This window comes from Hylaeus anthracinus, unplaced genomic scaffold, assembly GCF_026225885.1.
Source record: "Hylaeus anthracinus isolate JK02 unplaced genomic scaffold, UHH_iyHylAnth1.0_haploid 0, whole genome shotgun sequence".
Lineage (NCBI taxonomy): Eukaryota > Metazoa > Arthropoda > Insecta > Hymenoptera > Colletidae > Hylaeus > Hylaeus anthracinus.
The window spans coordinates 10293868-10310104 of record NW_026533254.1 but is presented as its reverse complement, the minus strand read 5'-3'; the positions used below and the strand labels follow the sequence as shown (position 1 = coordinate 10310104).

Sequence of the window (16237 nt, the reverse complement as noted above, 5' to 3'; positions counted from 1 at the left end):
GCTCCCAACTAACGAACTGTTCGACTGAATTCCATAGAGTCTTGTTGCTGCGAGTAGCAAAACCATGTAGCCCTGAGAGCCAAGATGTTTCTTTCCCTTGTGGAAGGAAAAGAAACTTTTCTTCAAAGTAGTAACAGCTGTTAGCTGGGAAGATGATTTCTGAATTAAGGGGCAAGTGCTCAGTCCTTCCAAAACTTTTCTTGCAGGCACTTAGCTATTGTTTTTTGAAAATAAAATAGTAAAACAATTTCCGGCTTTGTATATAAAAATATATAACAAGAGTGTGTCATAAGACACACTAGACTATCTTATGTAATAATGACGATATAAAACAGTAAATAAAACATAATTTGTACGAACAGAAAGATTTATGTTCCGACAGAGAATTTATCGGAAACAGAAAATTTAATCCTGAATAATTCAGATCCATGGAGAATTTTCGTTTGAATATTATTGTCAGAGATTAAAAGCCAATAATGCTTTTCGTTAATTGAAATTTATTAATTTTTTTCTCGTTTATTGCTGACTACAAAGAACATAGGATACTGAACGTTTTAGTCTGCCATTTTTTGCTACCCTCAGCAATACGCGAGATACGATCCCTTTTCATTGCGTGACGCACGCTACGTATTCGACCACGTATTGTTATTTTATTTAGAACTCCAAAATTTTTGGTAAAACAAAATCTTCATTTTTGCATTTTATTTTCCCGATTTATTTACGAAAAAAATATTATTCTTTGACTTACCTCTGTAACATTTCGATTTAACGTTTCATGTAACATTTGACTACTATTCAATTTTTATTGCATGATACAAAAAGAAGATCCATCCATGCACCAGTGCTTAAAGTTTCCTGGTTACGATGTGCATTATTCATATTTTGATTCATTGTTCTTCGTAAAACGGCGCATTCACTTTGAAATTATATCGTTATATTGACAAGGCAGGAGGTGTTAAGCCCTGTATTGTTATGCATATTAAACATTCGATCGTCATGGACGTGGCACCCTTGGGATCAGTTCATAAATGGACACCATTGCAAGCTGGGACTCTTGGACGTAACCCAAACCATACATCATAGTTTCCTAGACACGAATCGAGTTTCAAGATTTCCAGAATAATTCTGACAATTTCTCTTATAAACAAAGTGGAATAACCTAATAATTGTTTGAATAAGTTCGAAGAATTTTTTCAGGTGAAATTTACAAAGTGAACAATTTAAAAAAAAAAATGTCAAACACGAGAATCTTTCCTGAAGATCTTCCCTCAATAATCAAGTCTGAAAATTCTAATTTAAATGAAACTTTATGGAACAAAGCTGCTGTATTCAGAGATTTCAAACACGCGGTCAACGTTAAGCATAATTATTCCCCTATTCGCAGATCGCCGTTGCCATACGTTCTGCAATTTAACACCGAACAAACGTGGAAGTTCAGTGAAAAGCTGAAATTTATTAAAGATGTTTTATTTAACTATTAATATATGCAGAATTCGTCCGGGAACACTGCTGATCCCCGTTTCTTTACGAGGACGATACCGAACCCAAACATTATGTATACGTTTTCACGGCAAAGTAAACCCGATTTCATCCAAATTGAATATTAACGCTTTGCACTCTAGGCGTGGCCTCGAGGCACCAGCAATATCTAGCCCTCTGCTGCAAGTGTATCTGTTGGTTATATCGAAATTCCCAAGGAGTTTGCAAGTCGGTTGTGTTAGAGTTTCCAACGGGGAAGCGTCTTGGAGTATGAACACGATGGATGCATATTACAGGCTCGCAACTGCTGTCAGTTGAATTTAATTCATTTTAATTCCCAGAGAGTGGCAGAAAATATTTTAATTGCCAAGTTACTGCAATTATTACTCAGATTACATTCTAAAAAAATATTCTCGAAAATTGTCTGTGACATCTGCGTGAACTCCTTAAGTTCACAATAAAAAATGCAACCACAATCAAAGAAATCTTCCGTAGCCACCGATCAAAGAGCGAATCCATCATATGTATAAAGAAAATTAATTCCAAGTTCCTTTCGTTAGAATGATTTGGCGGTCATAGCGAATTCATCTCACAAAAGAGAGTTGATTCGAACTTCCTTTCATTAGAGGTCCGTGACCTGTGATTTATCGAAGGGGCAGATTTTTGTCCAAGCTCCAATTTCTTAATAGCTTCATCGGAGAAGCCACGACGCACTGACCGCAACACTGCACCGCGAACAATGGCTTCGTATGTAATAGTTCTTGAGCCAGCACTGTGCATGCTCGCCGCATTGCTCGAGAGTTCGTTGTCAAATAGACCTCGAGATACCTCAAACGGAAGCTACTAAAACAAGATGGGCTATCCGTCGCACAAAACGGATAAAGAATGGTACGGTGCAATTTGCGATTCTTCTGTCAGCAGAATCCGGCAGTGGGACGTGGCTGGCCAAGTGGCCTAGCCGATATTATGGAAGTACTATGACGTGTGCTATTTTATGGATTCACTTTTGAACATGAATGATATTAGTTTGAATTTGTTTTAAAAAATGAGGAGATTTTTGGCTTATGTAGTATATAAATAAATTATAGAGCTTTGAGAATAAATTGTAGAGATGACTTCAATCGAGGTACCTGTTTCTTGCTTAAAAACTTGAGACTTTAAGAAAATGTGAAGAGAAAGAAATCAGTTTCTCCTATCCTGACAGAGAACGAAGGTGTCTTGTTTAATAGAATATCGCGTCCATGTGAGTAGACATTGGAAGAATAATGAAATTGTAGATAAATGACCTCGAAACGATTTAATTCCCTAATGAAGTTCGTCGTCGACGTTGTCACCGAAAGAAACAAGGTTCCACAATTAACGTTCAACGTTCCAATTTAGTTCCCCATCTTACGTCTCGCAACGGCAGTAGAGGCTTTCCCATGCTTTTAAAACACATTAAAGGCACTCTTCCAGGAGTTAGATTTGCGTATCGGCAGCCCGTCGATGGCATAATCACGTTTAAAAGAATCTGTCGTCAACGTCAGGAAAGTACAGATAAGAAAGGAGCACTGAAGATCGGGAGAAAATTATATCATGTCATATATTGGATGCTTTTCTTCGACAGTGATTATATTATTTTTAACTTATTATTTGTAACTTTCTATTTTTATTTTAAACTCATACATACACTAAATAGAGGAATATGTCTATACGTACTAAGTTACTTATATATAAAGAATAAATATACATTTATTTCATCTATCAAATATCTAGGAAGAATTAACAAAATTTCACCATTATGTCTAAGAAGTTACACTTGTAACGCACGGCATTCTACGAACACACTTTTTTATTTTTAAATAATACCATCAATTACACCACTGTCGCGTATTATCCATTTGTCATATTTGAATAATATTTCGCGAATAAATCCCTTTAATATAAAAATAGTGAAGAAGAGGACAAGCACACGTGCCGTAGGATTTTTCGGAATTTTCTTGGTTTTAGCTGTCTTCCGAATGACAGCGACAGAGACAGTTCCATATGAAACATTGCACATTCTTGCGATTTATGTCAGTGGTTACGTCTGTTTCCGTAAGACTCGCTAATGTACCGTTACAAATGTCCGCAGAGCAGTGCACATTTCTCATTTTTAACAATGATGTATCTACTTTATACATTGTCTTTGATGTCCCTCTATGGACTATTGCAAACATTCCAGCACCTGTACCACTGAATTTATTTAAAAAACTTTCATGCGTATTCATAGTTTTCGATATCACATTATATAACCGAAACAATATCAATATCAAGGTTAGGCAATATCATTCCTTAAATTTGAATTTCTACAGCTAATAGGTCACATTTCATAAATTTATCAAATGTATTTAAACAATTTGCTGAGTAAATTCCAACTACATCCAAATAAATTAAATTAAAACTTCCCCAAAGCTCTTCTTTCCAACCCCACGCTTCAATAATATCTGACGCTCTGATAACAGTATCACCATGTCAAATGCACATCGTGTCTTTTCACTACTGAAATTGGCTCTATTTGTTCCTAGGTGTATATATAATGCAGACAGAAGTCATTCGTACAACAGTATTACGGACGACCCGTGTTTACATATGTATGTGCCAGCAGGTAGTCGAAGGAGTGCCGGCGTCGTATCTTTGAAATATTACCTCTGTTGCGCTTCAGCTGCTTCTGGAAGTATTGGCAATGTCTTGATAACACGATCAGACCTTGCTCTATCAACAGGCAACGGTCTTCGCGTGCTCCATTACGAGGAGGTTAATCATGTTAGCGCGTGCCGCATTCGTTGCGTCCCGTTTATCATTAACGTGTACATGTATATATACAAGCCTGGGTGTAACCGACCTGTCCCCAATAACATTAACCGTGTTACCATTAATACTGGTTAATAAACGCGAGAATTGCTCTTTTGTTAAGATAAGAAAAATTCTGATCATTCATGGTGTCTTCGAGCATAACCATAATATAATTTCCGTGTCTTGATTAAATAACATGAATTTGATTAACTTGGTACCGTAATGTGTATGATTATTAGAAATAAGTGGAACCCATAGAATCAAAGAATTATTGAGATAAATAAACATAACAATCATTTGTACATAGAATAGGAAGCAGTTTTTCCATAATTTCTGTAATTAAAATAACCATTAAAATACCCATTAAAGTAACTCTTAGAGAATTATTCATCAGATTACTTAATGTTTATAAAAGGTAATAGAAAGACCTATCTGTGGATCAGGTAAACGGTTCATCACTCACTCAGAGTGGCGAACTCCGAGGAGAAATAATGTACTACCCCTCCAGAGCGCAATATTTGGGTTACAAAGGAAATACATCGGGTAATGCAATTACCAGAGATAGTGGATGACAATCGAATGCATTTTACATGTGGTTGCGATCCATTCTCCATAGCTTAATTTCAATTTATATGTTAAATAGTCAAATTATCGTCGCCTATGTCTTTGGAATTGGAACCCTGAAATGCATGTCACACGATTCAATATATTTTCCGTACTTCAATGCATTCCAGAATATATTACGATGTGATTAAATAGAATATTTATCTTTCTTTTGTTACAAAAAAATGAAATGATACATTTAAGATTGTTCGAGGCTATATAAATCAATTTATACAACAATTAGGTCGTTTGTGTAGCATTGCACCATTCTGGTAATTAATAACACACAAACGTATAGCGAAATGTAGAGTCCATCGTGCCAGCGATAGCATGAACTCGAAGAAACTCGAAGTTCGCGCGGACATAAAGTTTCTGATCAAAACTTTGTTAGAAACGAAGGGGAATAATTGACGCTGTAATTAAACTTTACAGAGGGATAGCGCGCCAAAGAAAAGTATCATTAACGAATGGATCCTTTTTCTAAAGGTAACAGATTACCCTATTTGCATCAAGAATACCTGGTCTGTGTAATTAGACAAATGTGAAAAACGTATTTCTTTTCTGCGTATCGAACTCTTGCAAAAAATTAGGTTAATGGCTACTAATACACGAAAGTTAAATTTCTCAAGTTACTTGGATAGAACAAGAACCGAAACTGGTTGTAAAATTATATATGTATTATTAAAAACTGATTTTGTGCATTGAACTTATTTTTGACTTAATTTTATGCGTAATAGTTAATGCTCCTTTGTGATTCGATTAAGATTAGATCAAAAATGCAATTCGCACACTATACATGTATTTTAATTTAAACGAGTATAGAGTACCTAAATTGTACAGTGATAACAAAATGCAAATACTAGATTTCCCAACATTGGAGTCAATGTTGGATCAGCCTAACAGTTTTAATATCATGGAAGGGAGAAATAAGTATACCGCGAATATTTGAGGGGGAAAACAGAACTATGTTGTCGCACCAAGAATATAGTTGTGCTGCGTTAGATTGCAACCCCTCCCATAAGGAAAGGTTTTACTGCAGTACTCACCTCATTCCCCGAGATTACAATTGTCAGATATTTCTTCCACTCTCTTCCTTTTACCTTGCATTTCTTTCTATCTCACAGAATTTTATGAATTTACATATCTCTGTCCCCGTTCTATTTGCCTACTGTAGCGTGAGTGATAAGAGTAATGCACCCTAATAATCTTATTAAACTAATCACGCGTAATATGATAGGCGTACCGTAAAAATTCAATGTTTATCTTCTGAAACGTTAATTTATTTTTTTTTTCAGATTGGGAATTCCTCGTTTACTGAATTTAGTAATAAAGGGATAGTCTCTATACGTAATGTTTCATAAAAATAATCAATTTTTGTGACAATGATTTAAAAATTTTCTACTATTGGAAATTTTTTCGAACCAGAGTCGAAACATCCGAATAAAGATACTTTTGCTTGGTTAAGTCTGAAAGAAGATTGCCTTCGTCCTTTGACGTCTAATAAAGACGATTGAAATGCTTCGAGTTGCGTCGCTGGCTAGTAATTCTATCCTAAACAACAGTTCCCATTGCGACCTTCTTACAATATTCCCACAATATTTTGTAAATCACTCCATCCCATTTTCTGGATCGATGTCTAATATCCCAATTAAATATTACATTATTTAATTGGATTTTAAATGCAATTAATTAAATTTACATTCGTTCAGCTCAACTCTAAAATTCTGCACTCAAGTTTCTATACTACCGTGCTGTGTGTAGTCCAATGATCGGAAATAAGAACCATAGAGCCGTAGATGTATGAGACGCGAAATAAAAGACTCACGGTTCCATTAAAAAGAGTAGATCTAAAATCCTCTTATCTGGAAGGTAGCTATGCAGGCAAAGAAATCGTTAAGACTCTTGAGACTTTCACGTCCTCCAGAGTCGACACTGTTTGAAGCCTCTAGGCGCGAGACACGTTCTTTTGGAAGCCTGTTTCGACGTTTCGCCAGCGTTGCAACGTGATACCGTATCGGCGCGTCATCAGACTCCGATGAAGCCATTCTCGGATATTGCGAAACGGTGCAACCGTTTTCAAAAGGACGCGGCTTAGACTCGAAACTTTTCCGAAGAGTATTAGATTTAATGGACGTCATTATTACCAGAGAGAATCTTGTAGGGGAATGTACATTTTTTATTTAAGAAATAATTAAAATCTGTATCATACATAGAAATATGGGTATAAATATTGTTATGTATACGCTTTGAATAATTGAATTGTAAATTTGCCCTTGACACCATGAATTCTATTGGGTTACATAAATGGCACTTGAAAATATTTCTTCACAAAAATTTTCTTATTTTAAATTCAATTTCCTACGATTTGATTTGAGAATATTTTATTACTTGTAACGCAGTTCTAGTAGGCCAATTATTATTATTATTTTTAAAAATATTTTCGACACCATGCTGTTATTTTCCACCAGTCCGCCATATTGTGCACATAAGTTCGGATACAGTTTCCAACAAATATTTGTAAAAGTTCAATCGCAACGAGCATAGACATTTTTCCTGGAGACGGAATACTGTTCTCGCGTTGGAATCAGATCGATAGATACAATCTCGTACTTCATGAAACGTTGAAAGTGCCATTTATCGTAAACCATATAACCTTCCCACTAGACAAAATTTATCGATCGCAATCGATTTCTCAATTTCTTACGAGCAAATAATATTTGATTTGGCGCAGTATTACGCTAGACAAAATTGAGATTGAAAATTTCATCTGGTTCACGTCAATATTTCTTACAATAGTTTTCCAAATCCAATTTCCTCCTCGAGCGGTGGCTTTCGAAAATAAGAAGTCACCCGTTAAGTACAGACTTTATTGGACTGCGATCGGTAAATTTTACGCCTGCTTGGGAAATACAAATCCTTATTCTCATTCGAATTCAGTGTTTATTAAGATAGAGTGTTACGATGGGAATAATATTTTATTTCTAATGTAATGCTAAAGAAAATATATATCCGATAAATACTTGCACAATCGAAACCCTCGACACCTCGAAGGTGCTCCTAGAATAATAGAATTTTAAAACGCATTATCAAGTTATCCAGGGAACGGAGATTTTCGAAACAAGAAATTCCCATTGCGAGGTGTCGCGGGGTCGCTTCGAGGGAAATATAACGTTTCGTCTGGCAACCAAGCGAGTCCAGAACCAATAAAGACCGCGAATATCGAACGACCGAAAGAGATCGAAAAGAAGAAAAAAGAGAGGAAGAATGGTCTGGTATGGGTGGACAAGAATGAGTGTTATCGAGCGCGCAAGGAACTCGACAAACACTTTGATAGTTTCTGTAATACCAAGGTCTGGTAGCGCACCAGACACGTTTTGTACTATGCAGCACAGTGTTTGCCATTTCAAGCATATGTGTATCCAGCAAAGTGGAGTGAATCTATACGAAGCTTCGATTTGTTTGCAGTCCGCTAATGGAGTAGGTAGCTTCAATATATTTTCGAACACCATTCACGCAAATAATAACCTGTATTGAGTTGTCTGGAAAATCCGTGGCGATTTTTCGTAGGTGGTACCGGTCTGAATATATCGGAATGGTTAAAAACAAATAACATGTATACATGCCTTAAAAGATGGAAAAGTTGGGGAACAAAATGGTACCTATGTAATTTAATAAATATATAAAATTCAAAGGCACATTTAAAAATCGGCACGAACTTTCTGAACAATTCAATATGCAGCATCCGCGTTCTCTCATACCCAAAAACAAGGAGTCAAACGACAACACGAAACATAGGGTACGGGATTGATCGTGTAAATAAAGCGGTCGACTGTGGATCCGAGGATCCCGGGTTCGAATCTCCGTGGTTTATTTTTCGTTTAGGAAAAGGTTCATGCAAAATCCTTCATACATTCCCAAAGAACATCACCCAAAGAACATACCAACTTGCAAGATCTACAAGTTGTCATAATTTCAAAAATTCACCTGTTGGCCCACCTAAATTGCTTCGTCATCATTCATTGTCCATTATTCTAAGGAAATGTCCCCCCATAGTGCTATTCATCATGCTCGAAGATATATCTCCCGTTCATCCTCTGCGAGGGGACGAGTCCCATGCAGAATTTTACCAACCGAATGTGAAAGCGATTGCAGCAAGCAACGGTTACAGAAATCTCGCGAAGAAGATAAAGGGGGTGGCTCGCAAGAGGCGTTCCTGATAATGTCCTTGGATCAAACTTGCGAAATAACCAGAGCCCAGGGCGTAAAACTCGTTGAAAGGAGAAGCATAAAAGGCGGAGGCGTGCGTTCGGGCTTGAATGCAAAGGTTGAGACAGCTGGTGGGTTATTTGGTCTGTGTTGGGTGTTCGGTTTCGTTTCGACAAAGGGAGGCGAACGGGTCGCCCCGAATACGCTCTCCTCGAATAAGAGAACTCCTGCGAACCCACCTACGCTTCGAATAAATTGTGCCCCCCTGTCCTAGACGGAAAAACAATGAGGGTGCGGTTGAGACGAGGAGAAGAGAGCCGTGGAGATGCAAGATAGCGAGAAATCACGAAGAAAGTCGCCAAGGAATCTCGTCGGGGCACGAGAAAACCTTTCCGAGCTTGTTCCTTTGAACCTGGATTATATTTTTATTTGAAGCTCATCTTTCTTTCGGGTCTTGAGCCACTGGATATATACAGTTTGCTCCATTTATTAAAAAAGGAAAACATATTTAATATTGAGGGTGTTTCTGTAGGATTGTTTGGAGATAAAAAAAGCTTCGAGTGAATTATTTTCCACATCAGTGTTATTCGAAAAATAAAAATCAATTAAGATCACAGTGCACTGAACTGACTTCATCGCCACTAAAATTTAATTTCTGAGAAGTCCAAACTCTCGAACTCTGGTCGCGATCATCTTAATCAACCTGTTTTGATTAGTAATAATTTAATTCAGAGTCTCTCGTATCTCAGCTTCGATCGTCCTTTTATCGTTCCTGCTTCGATGCGGCGCACATTTTTCACCCTGATTCCATTATATCGGGAGTTTTTTGCTCGCTGAAGAGTAAAAGTCTTTTATCAAAGAGGCGACCGCTTGATAGCGAACTCCCAGCAAGCTGGGATAAGTTTTAATCGACGCACTCCTGAAGTTTCTATGTTAGGCGAGTATGGTGAAGATGTTTAGGAGACGAGAACACGCAATCACAAGTGATAGAAGTCAACTTGGCATAGTTCCACTCAATGCATGATATATTCCACAACAAATCTCAAACTATGAACCAGACGTATTTCATGCAATTATATGCTATAAGCTAATGAGCTAATAAAAAAACTTTCATATTAGAAATCTTTAATATTACTTTAAATTTTAAATTAAAATGAATTTCATTAAATCTGTATCCTCTTCCTTATCTAAATGTATTTTATTTCTAATCTGGAAAATTCATTCTAGAGTAACAACGTATTACATTTTTTAAGCTATTTATAGAGAAAAATTGAGTGGGGAAAGCAGTTAAATACGACTTGCATTTAATCTACAATTCAATTCACACCATTCCGAGGTACAATACCGTTTATGGGACTGTTAATATCGTTTGCGCGTTTCGTGGCTCAGCAAAACGCTATATTCGCGGGCGCATTTTCTATAATTCAGCAATCTTCAGCATAAAGGAGTTTAATAAAGTGCACAGTGGAGGGTATGGAAATCGAATAGCTTGGATTATAAACTCATCGTCGTTCGCCGTTATTATAATGCTGCACCGCTTTATTGAAAACAGTAATAAATTTTATCTTTTTCTGACTAATCAGCAAGTACATAAAATAATTTAAATGTTATCTACTCGATTACACGACTAGCAATACCAGCAGATATTAACATCGACACCACTATCGTATAATTTACGCAGTACGTGGATGGGAAGACAATATTTGTGCCTGAATATACCGAAATTATTCGATTCCCCGGGAGGCATGTATCTAAGTGCCTGATTAATTGATCTCGTCATATGAGATATCGCCATTGGTACCTAATGCAAGAGGCCAAGTTTGTAGACTGTACGTGTCGCCCTAATGCAATCACTTCAAAGACAAATGTTGCGATTGAACGTTTATACGTCAAGTTTGCCTGGCAAAAGGAACAATTTCCAATTTATTACAGTAACATTTCAATTATATTTATTCTGTTACTGCCCACCCATTTCATCGCCTCACAGCATTTTTCATCAAATAACGGGACATGAATTTTGGCTGTTCGAAAATAAAAAGATTTTCAATCTTAAAATACCTCAATAAACTACATAGAACGAGTTATAGATTCCCTGATTCTCATTTCGATCCACTCACTCCTTCCCCTTAAAAAAATTACAAACCGCAATTCGAATTTTAAAGTGGCGAGATGTTCCCTTGACGCTGCGACGCGCCCATTTCGCTCGGTAAAAAATCGACCCGACGATGAATCCCGCATACGTGCACCGTGGAGTTTAGAGGAATTTAAAGTACCTATGTCTTTGCAATTTATGTTCCAGAGCCGTTCCCGCGGGCCGCTGAGCGTTCCCGAAGAAATTGCGAACGTGACGAAACGGTCTGAGGGATGTAGCCCCGGCCGAAGGCCAAGGAAAAAGTATCCAACGACGATTCTGGGACGTCGATTCCGATGAGGATTGTCGGAGGAAACGGCCACGACCGCGAACAAAAGCATTCTTGTTCCCGTTCCAACTGGCGAATATCTGAAAACAATTTTCAGCTTGTACCATCCCGGAACGCCAACATTCAAACGAAGCGATCCTCGTCGAGGCTGTGTCCTGCTGCAGCGTTAATGTAAATGTCCCTTGAATCCGAGTCGGCTCCGCGCTGATACGAAATAGGTTCTGGAATCGTTTACAACCGGTACGCATACAGAGAAAGACTGCTTTCGAAGTCACTCGCGTGGAACAGCGCGCAGTTTCGCCGGATTGATCCCAAATGAAGTCGTTTGCCAAAATATTGAGCAACCCCCAGATTCGCGAGGAGTTCTGTTGGTAATGCAAGAAAGAAGTTTCTTGATACAATGGTGACCGAATTGGAAAAAAATTAGACAAATTTTCTGAAGTAGGTTAGTGTATCTTGATGAGGATTGGTCGTAGCGCAGAAAAGTCATTCTTTGAATAATCAAAAAAGAGAGGGAATCTATGAAAGAAATCTAATTAAAGAAATTGTCCAGGATTTAATAAGAATTTATTGAAATAAGAGCTCTGTCGTTTTTAGAGAGCCTAGGAGGATGATCATTAGAAATCTACAGAGATAATTCCAGAGAGGTTTCGTTCAATTCGAATGCAAAAAAGGATTCTCTATTAAAAGAACTTCTAAATTCATGAAAAATGTGAACAATGACACGAAACAAGTGTCTAGGATATCTATTCATGAAGATTTATTATAATAAGAACAAGGCTTAGAGGAGGATAAAAGTCGAGACAAATGCCCATTAAAATTCTAGATAAATTCCTAAGGAGTTTTAAAACTTTTAATATAAGGATGGACCTTCTATGAACATTTCCTAAATTCTTGAGAAACTAGAAAAAATTTCGAGAAATGATAAAATAGATAGCCTTCCACAAGTAAGAAAACAAATACCCGAGAAATCGATAAAAATCTAGACAAATTTCTTGGAGCAAGTCTTCAGGAGGGAATCTAAGAAAGAATTTATCTTAACAAGTCGTCTTCTGGGATGAGTCGTAGGTGAGATTATCGCGGTCAAAGGGGAGAAAAGGTCCAGAAGAAAAAGCACACTAAACCCTATCTAGATAATTCCCGAGCATGTATGACTTCCAATAAAAAGAAGGACCTTCCAAACGAAAAAGACCCTGATTCGGTTAGACATTAGACAAATCTTCTGAACCAGGTCTCTCGGGTACAATGTGACGAGGATTTATCCCAACAATTTAATGAGGATTTATTCCAACAAAGACAAGTCCTTTTTTAACAACAAAAAGACGAGTTACAAATGAAGTAATCGTTCTGAGAAACGAGAAAAGGTCCAGAAGAATGCACGCTAAATTGCCGGGTCTTAATGACTTCCAATAAAAATAAGTACCTTTCAGTTATAGGAGCCTCTGAATCGACCAAGCATTAGACAGATCTCCCAAAGCCGGTCTCCAGGGTACAATTTGACGAGAATTACTCGCGACAAGACACTTCGGTTAAAGAATAAAGTAACACGAATGAAATTACCGTTTCCAGAGGGTGAAGGAAGCCCAGAAGAATGGGCATTAAAATTCTGCATAGACAGGTCAACGCCAGGGAAATTGAAACCGCCAAGAAGTGGTAGCCTCGAGCGGAGACTCTTAGAGAAGAACAGACGGTAAAAAGTACAAGCACCAGAGGAACAGAAGCTCCTCGGAACAACAGTATCCCCGCCTCCGTCCTGGTCACTAGCCGTTAAGTATATTCAAATGCACTGGAACAAAGGAACACTCCGCAGTATACCGAACTTCTCGCCAACGCTGTCGATCAAATCCGAATAAGTCGGTTGTGGAAGTCGCGGGGAGTCCCAGGAGGGGGGATCCCTTTTAACAATACCGCGCGAAACTTTTCGAGATAATTACCCAAGAAACCCTGGAACTTAAAAAAGCTGGAACACAATGAGAGAGACGCGGCTTTCATGGCGGAAAAACGCGTTGGGAAAACATGGGTAGATTGCCAGATTGCATGGGGGAAGAAAGAACCTCTGGAAGAAAGAACGAGTAATCTCGACGGAGAAAAATACTCTATCCAAACGTGGAGCATGCTTAGAAGCTGAACAAAGGTTTGTGTGGAAGAATTTTAAGTTTTGAGACGGAGCTTGATATATCAAAATATGGAGGTGAAAGGAATCTGTTTAGTTATATAACAAAATTGAATCTAAAGTTTTGAGATGGAGTTTGAAATCTAAAAGCGTAGAAGTCGAAGGAACCTGTTAGAGTTGAAGTGTTTCAAGTTTTGACACAGAGCTTGGAAAAGCATAGAAGTTGAAGCTGTTTCGGTTGAAGTGTATAGTAGAGATTGAAGAGCTCGAGTGTCAAGGATACGTCAAAATGATTCTAAATCGAAGCTACTCGCTGGAGGAGGATTATCGTAGGTGACCAACGGTGCTGGGTAATAGAAGCGAACGCGATAGAATAGCCTGAACGCGATGGCGCCAGCGAGAAAAGTTTATCATCGTATCGATATTGGGGAAAAAAATCTCGTTCACCTTCGAGGATAACCTACACGAACAATACGAGTCGATATAGGACGAGTTGGACGGTAGAGCAGTCGAAGAGTGAACTGTTGCAGGAACCTGTCCCTGTGACGGAAGTGGAGGTCGTGTGTCAGCGTAGCGAGCTCGGTTTCCCGCGTTTTCTTCTGGAGTGAAACTCAGATTTGTTACGTCCGATGGGAAGCTTCCTTAAACGGGGCCATGAAATGGAGCTGAGTCTGGCAGGTACGTGACTGTCCGCCTAATATCAGCGATTATAAGTATCCTGAAGATTTCGATTAATTTCTTCCAACTCAAAGAATGATCTACGAACTTGAAGACTGTTCCAAGAGAACTGAGAAATCCTGCAGGTTTACTTGTGTACAGTGTGACGAATTCTGTCTCGAAAAGATGTATGCTAGCAAGGATTTTTGAAAAAGTTCAACTGTAGTGCAAAGTGTAGGATCTAACCATGATAATTTTATTTTTAAACTCTGCTTCTAATTAAAATTCTGTTACCTTGTGTAACAATGAAACTAAAGAATAACGCTATCCTGGAGTTATCATAACATTTCTAACAAAAATACATTTACTTCGATGTCGTTGGTGTAATATAAAACTAAATATAAAAAATAATTTTAAAGTGTCATACGTGTAAATAGATGTAAAATCCATTTAAAGTACAATTATCCTTTAAATTGTAAGTGATTCGTTCCTAAGTAAATTGAAATTATTTGTTAAACCGATGGAAGCGATGCAGACCCTCGAGGTATTCATGAACTCCACTCCTGATCCTTGGAACACCACATCGTGGATGGACAATTATACCTACTACAACACCACAAACGGTACAAACATAACCGATCTCCAACAGAGGAACCAATTCGTGCTACCATGGTGGAGACAAATGATCTGGACGTTATTGTTCGCGGGAATGATAATCGTCGCCACCGGTGGCAATCTGATAGTGATCTGGATCGTGCTTGCGCACAAGAGGATGCGCACCGTCACCAATTATTTTTTGGTGAACCTGAGCATAGCCGACGCGCTGGTGTCCACTCTAAACGTCACGTTCAACTACATCTACATGCTGAACAGCCATTGGCCGTTTGGCACTCTCTATTGCAAGATCTGTCAGTTCATCGCGGTGCTTACCATTTGCGCCAGCGTCTTCACCTTGATGGCGATTTCTATCGACAGGTAAGCGCCACGTTCGATCAATTTCAATAGTTGATTACGACGGTCTGTCAATTTCCATTTGTTTTGGTGTTTTAGAGGTTTCATTGTTTAATGAATATTTTCTCTGAATATTTTCTCAATATGTTTAGAATGTTTAGAGGAAAAGTTTAAAGGATAGTTTTGCAAAGAATGAGTATGATGAACAGCAAGCTTTTCCGTTTATTAAATATATTTACTGGGCATATCACGCGCAGGTTACCATTTATGACAATGTTTGAATCACTCGTTGATCTGGAACACTGTTACCAATAAATTCGACGGAACGAGCACTCGTGCATTTCATTGACTCTGAGAACATTGATTTATAATGGTTCTAGTTGTTAATCAAATGACTAATATTTATTAATCGTAAGGCAGGAAATCATTGAGTAAACCATTATTCTATCCAGACGTCGACGCAATCGTGTACTCGAATCACTACTTTCAAGTGATAAAAATTCACCTCACGCCACGGTTCTCCATCCTGCAACAGGCTACGCTGAATAGATACCGGGGTAGTACTTACGTTAAAAATTCAGAATCCATTGTCGTAGCACGCTGTGAAAGTAAAGCACCCTTCTTTTTCATTTTTGTTTGTGTAGTTTTTTTGTTTTCTCCTTTTCGCGTGTCACTAGCACGCATTTGTCGCGGGAATTTATTTGGTGATCCCCACGTTGCCATGCAGTGGGACCAGAATTCATTTCTCTCGCGATAAAATTAATTGTACACCGTCGATGAAAACAATACGTTGGAATATTCTCGATAAACAATTTCTTTCGCGTTTCCACGTAACACGTAATTATTTTCATCTTCTTTTTGCTTGAACTGTCACGGATAAAAAGTAACGAGTACAGTTATTTCAATTATTCGCAGTACAAATTGCAACGTTGTTTATTTATAATTTGGAATTTAGTATTTTATTGCTGGCGATTGAGTTGAAGGGGAAAATGGT

General features: G+C 38.0%; 1 protein-coding gene across 2 annotated transcripts in view; it reads left to right on the top strand.

Annotated features, from left to right (window-relative positions):
- The window catches only part of LOC128896357 (tachykinin-like peptides receptor 99D), an 83749-nt gene that overhangs the window by 36590 nt on the left and 30922 nt on the right, over positions 1-16237 (top strand). For both annotated transcript variants that reach the window (XM_054159702.1, XM_054159701.1), the window contains exons 2-3: positions 11402-14313; positions 14820-15267. In XM_054159702.1, coding sequence (XP_054015677.1) covers positions 14265-14313; positions 14820-15267 — 497 coding nt within the window. In that variant the 5' untranslated portion in view covers positions 11402-14264. The remainder of the gene's footprint in view (positions 1-11401; positions 14314-14819; positions 15268-16237) is intronic.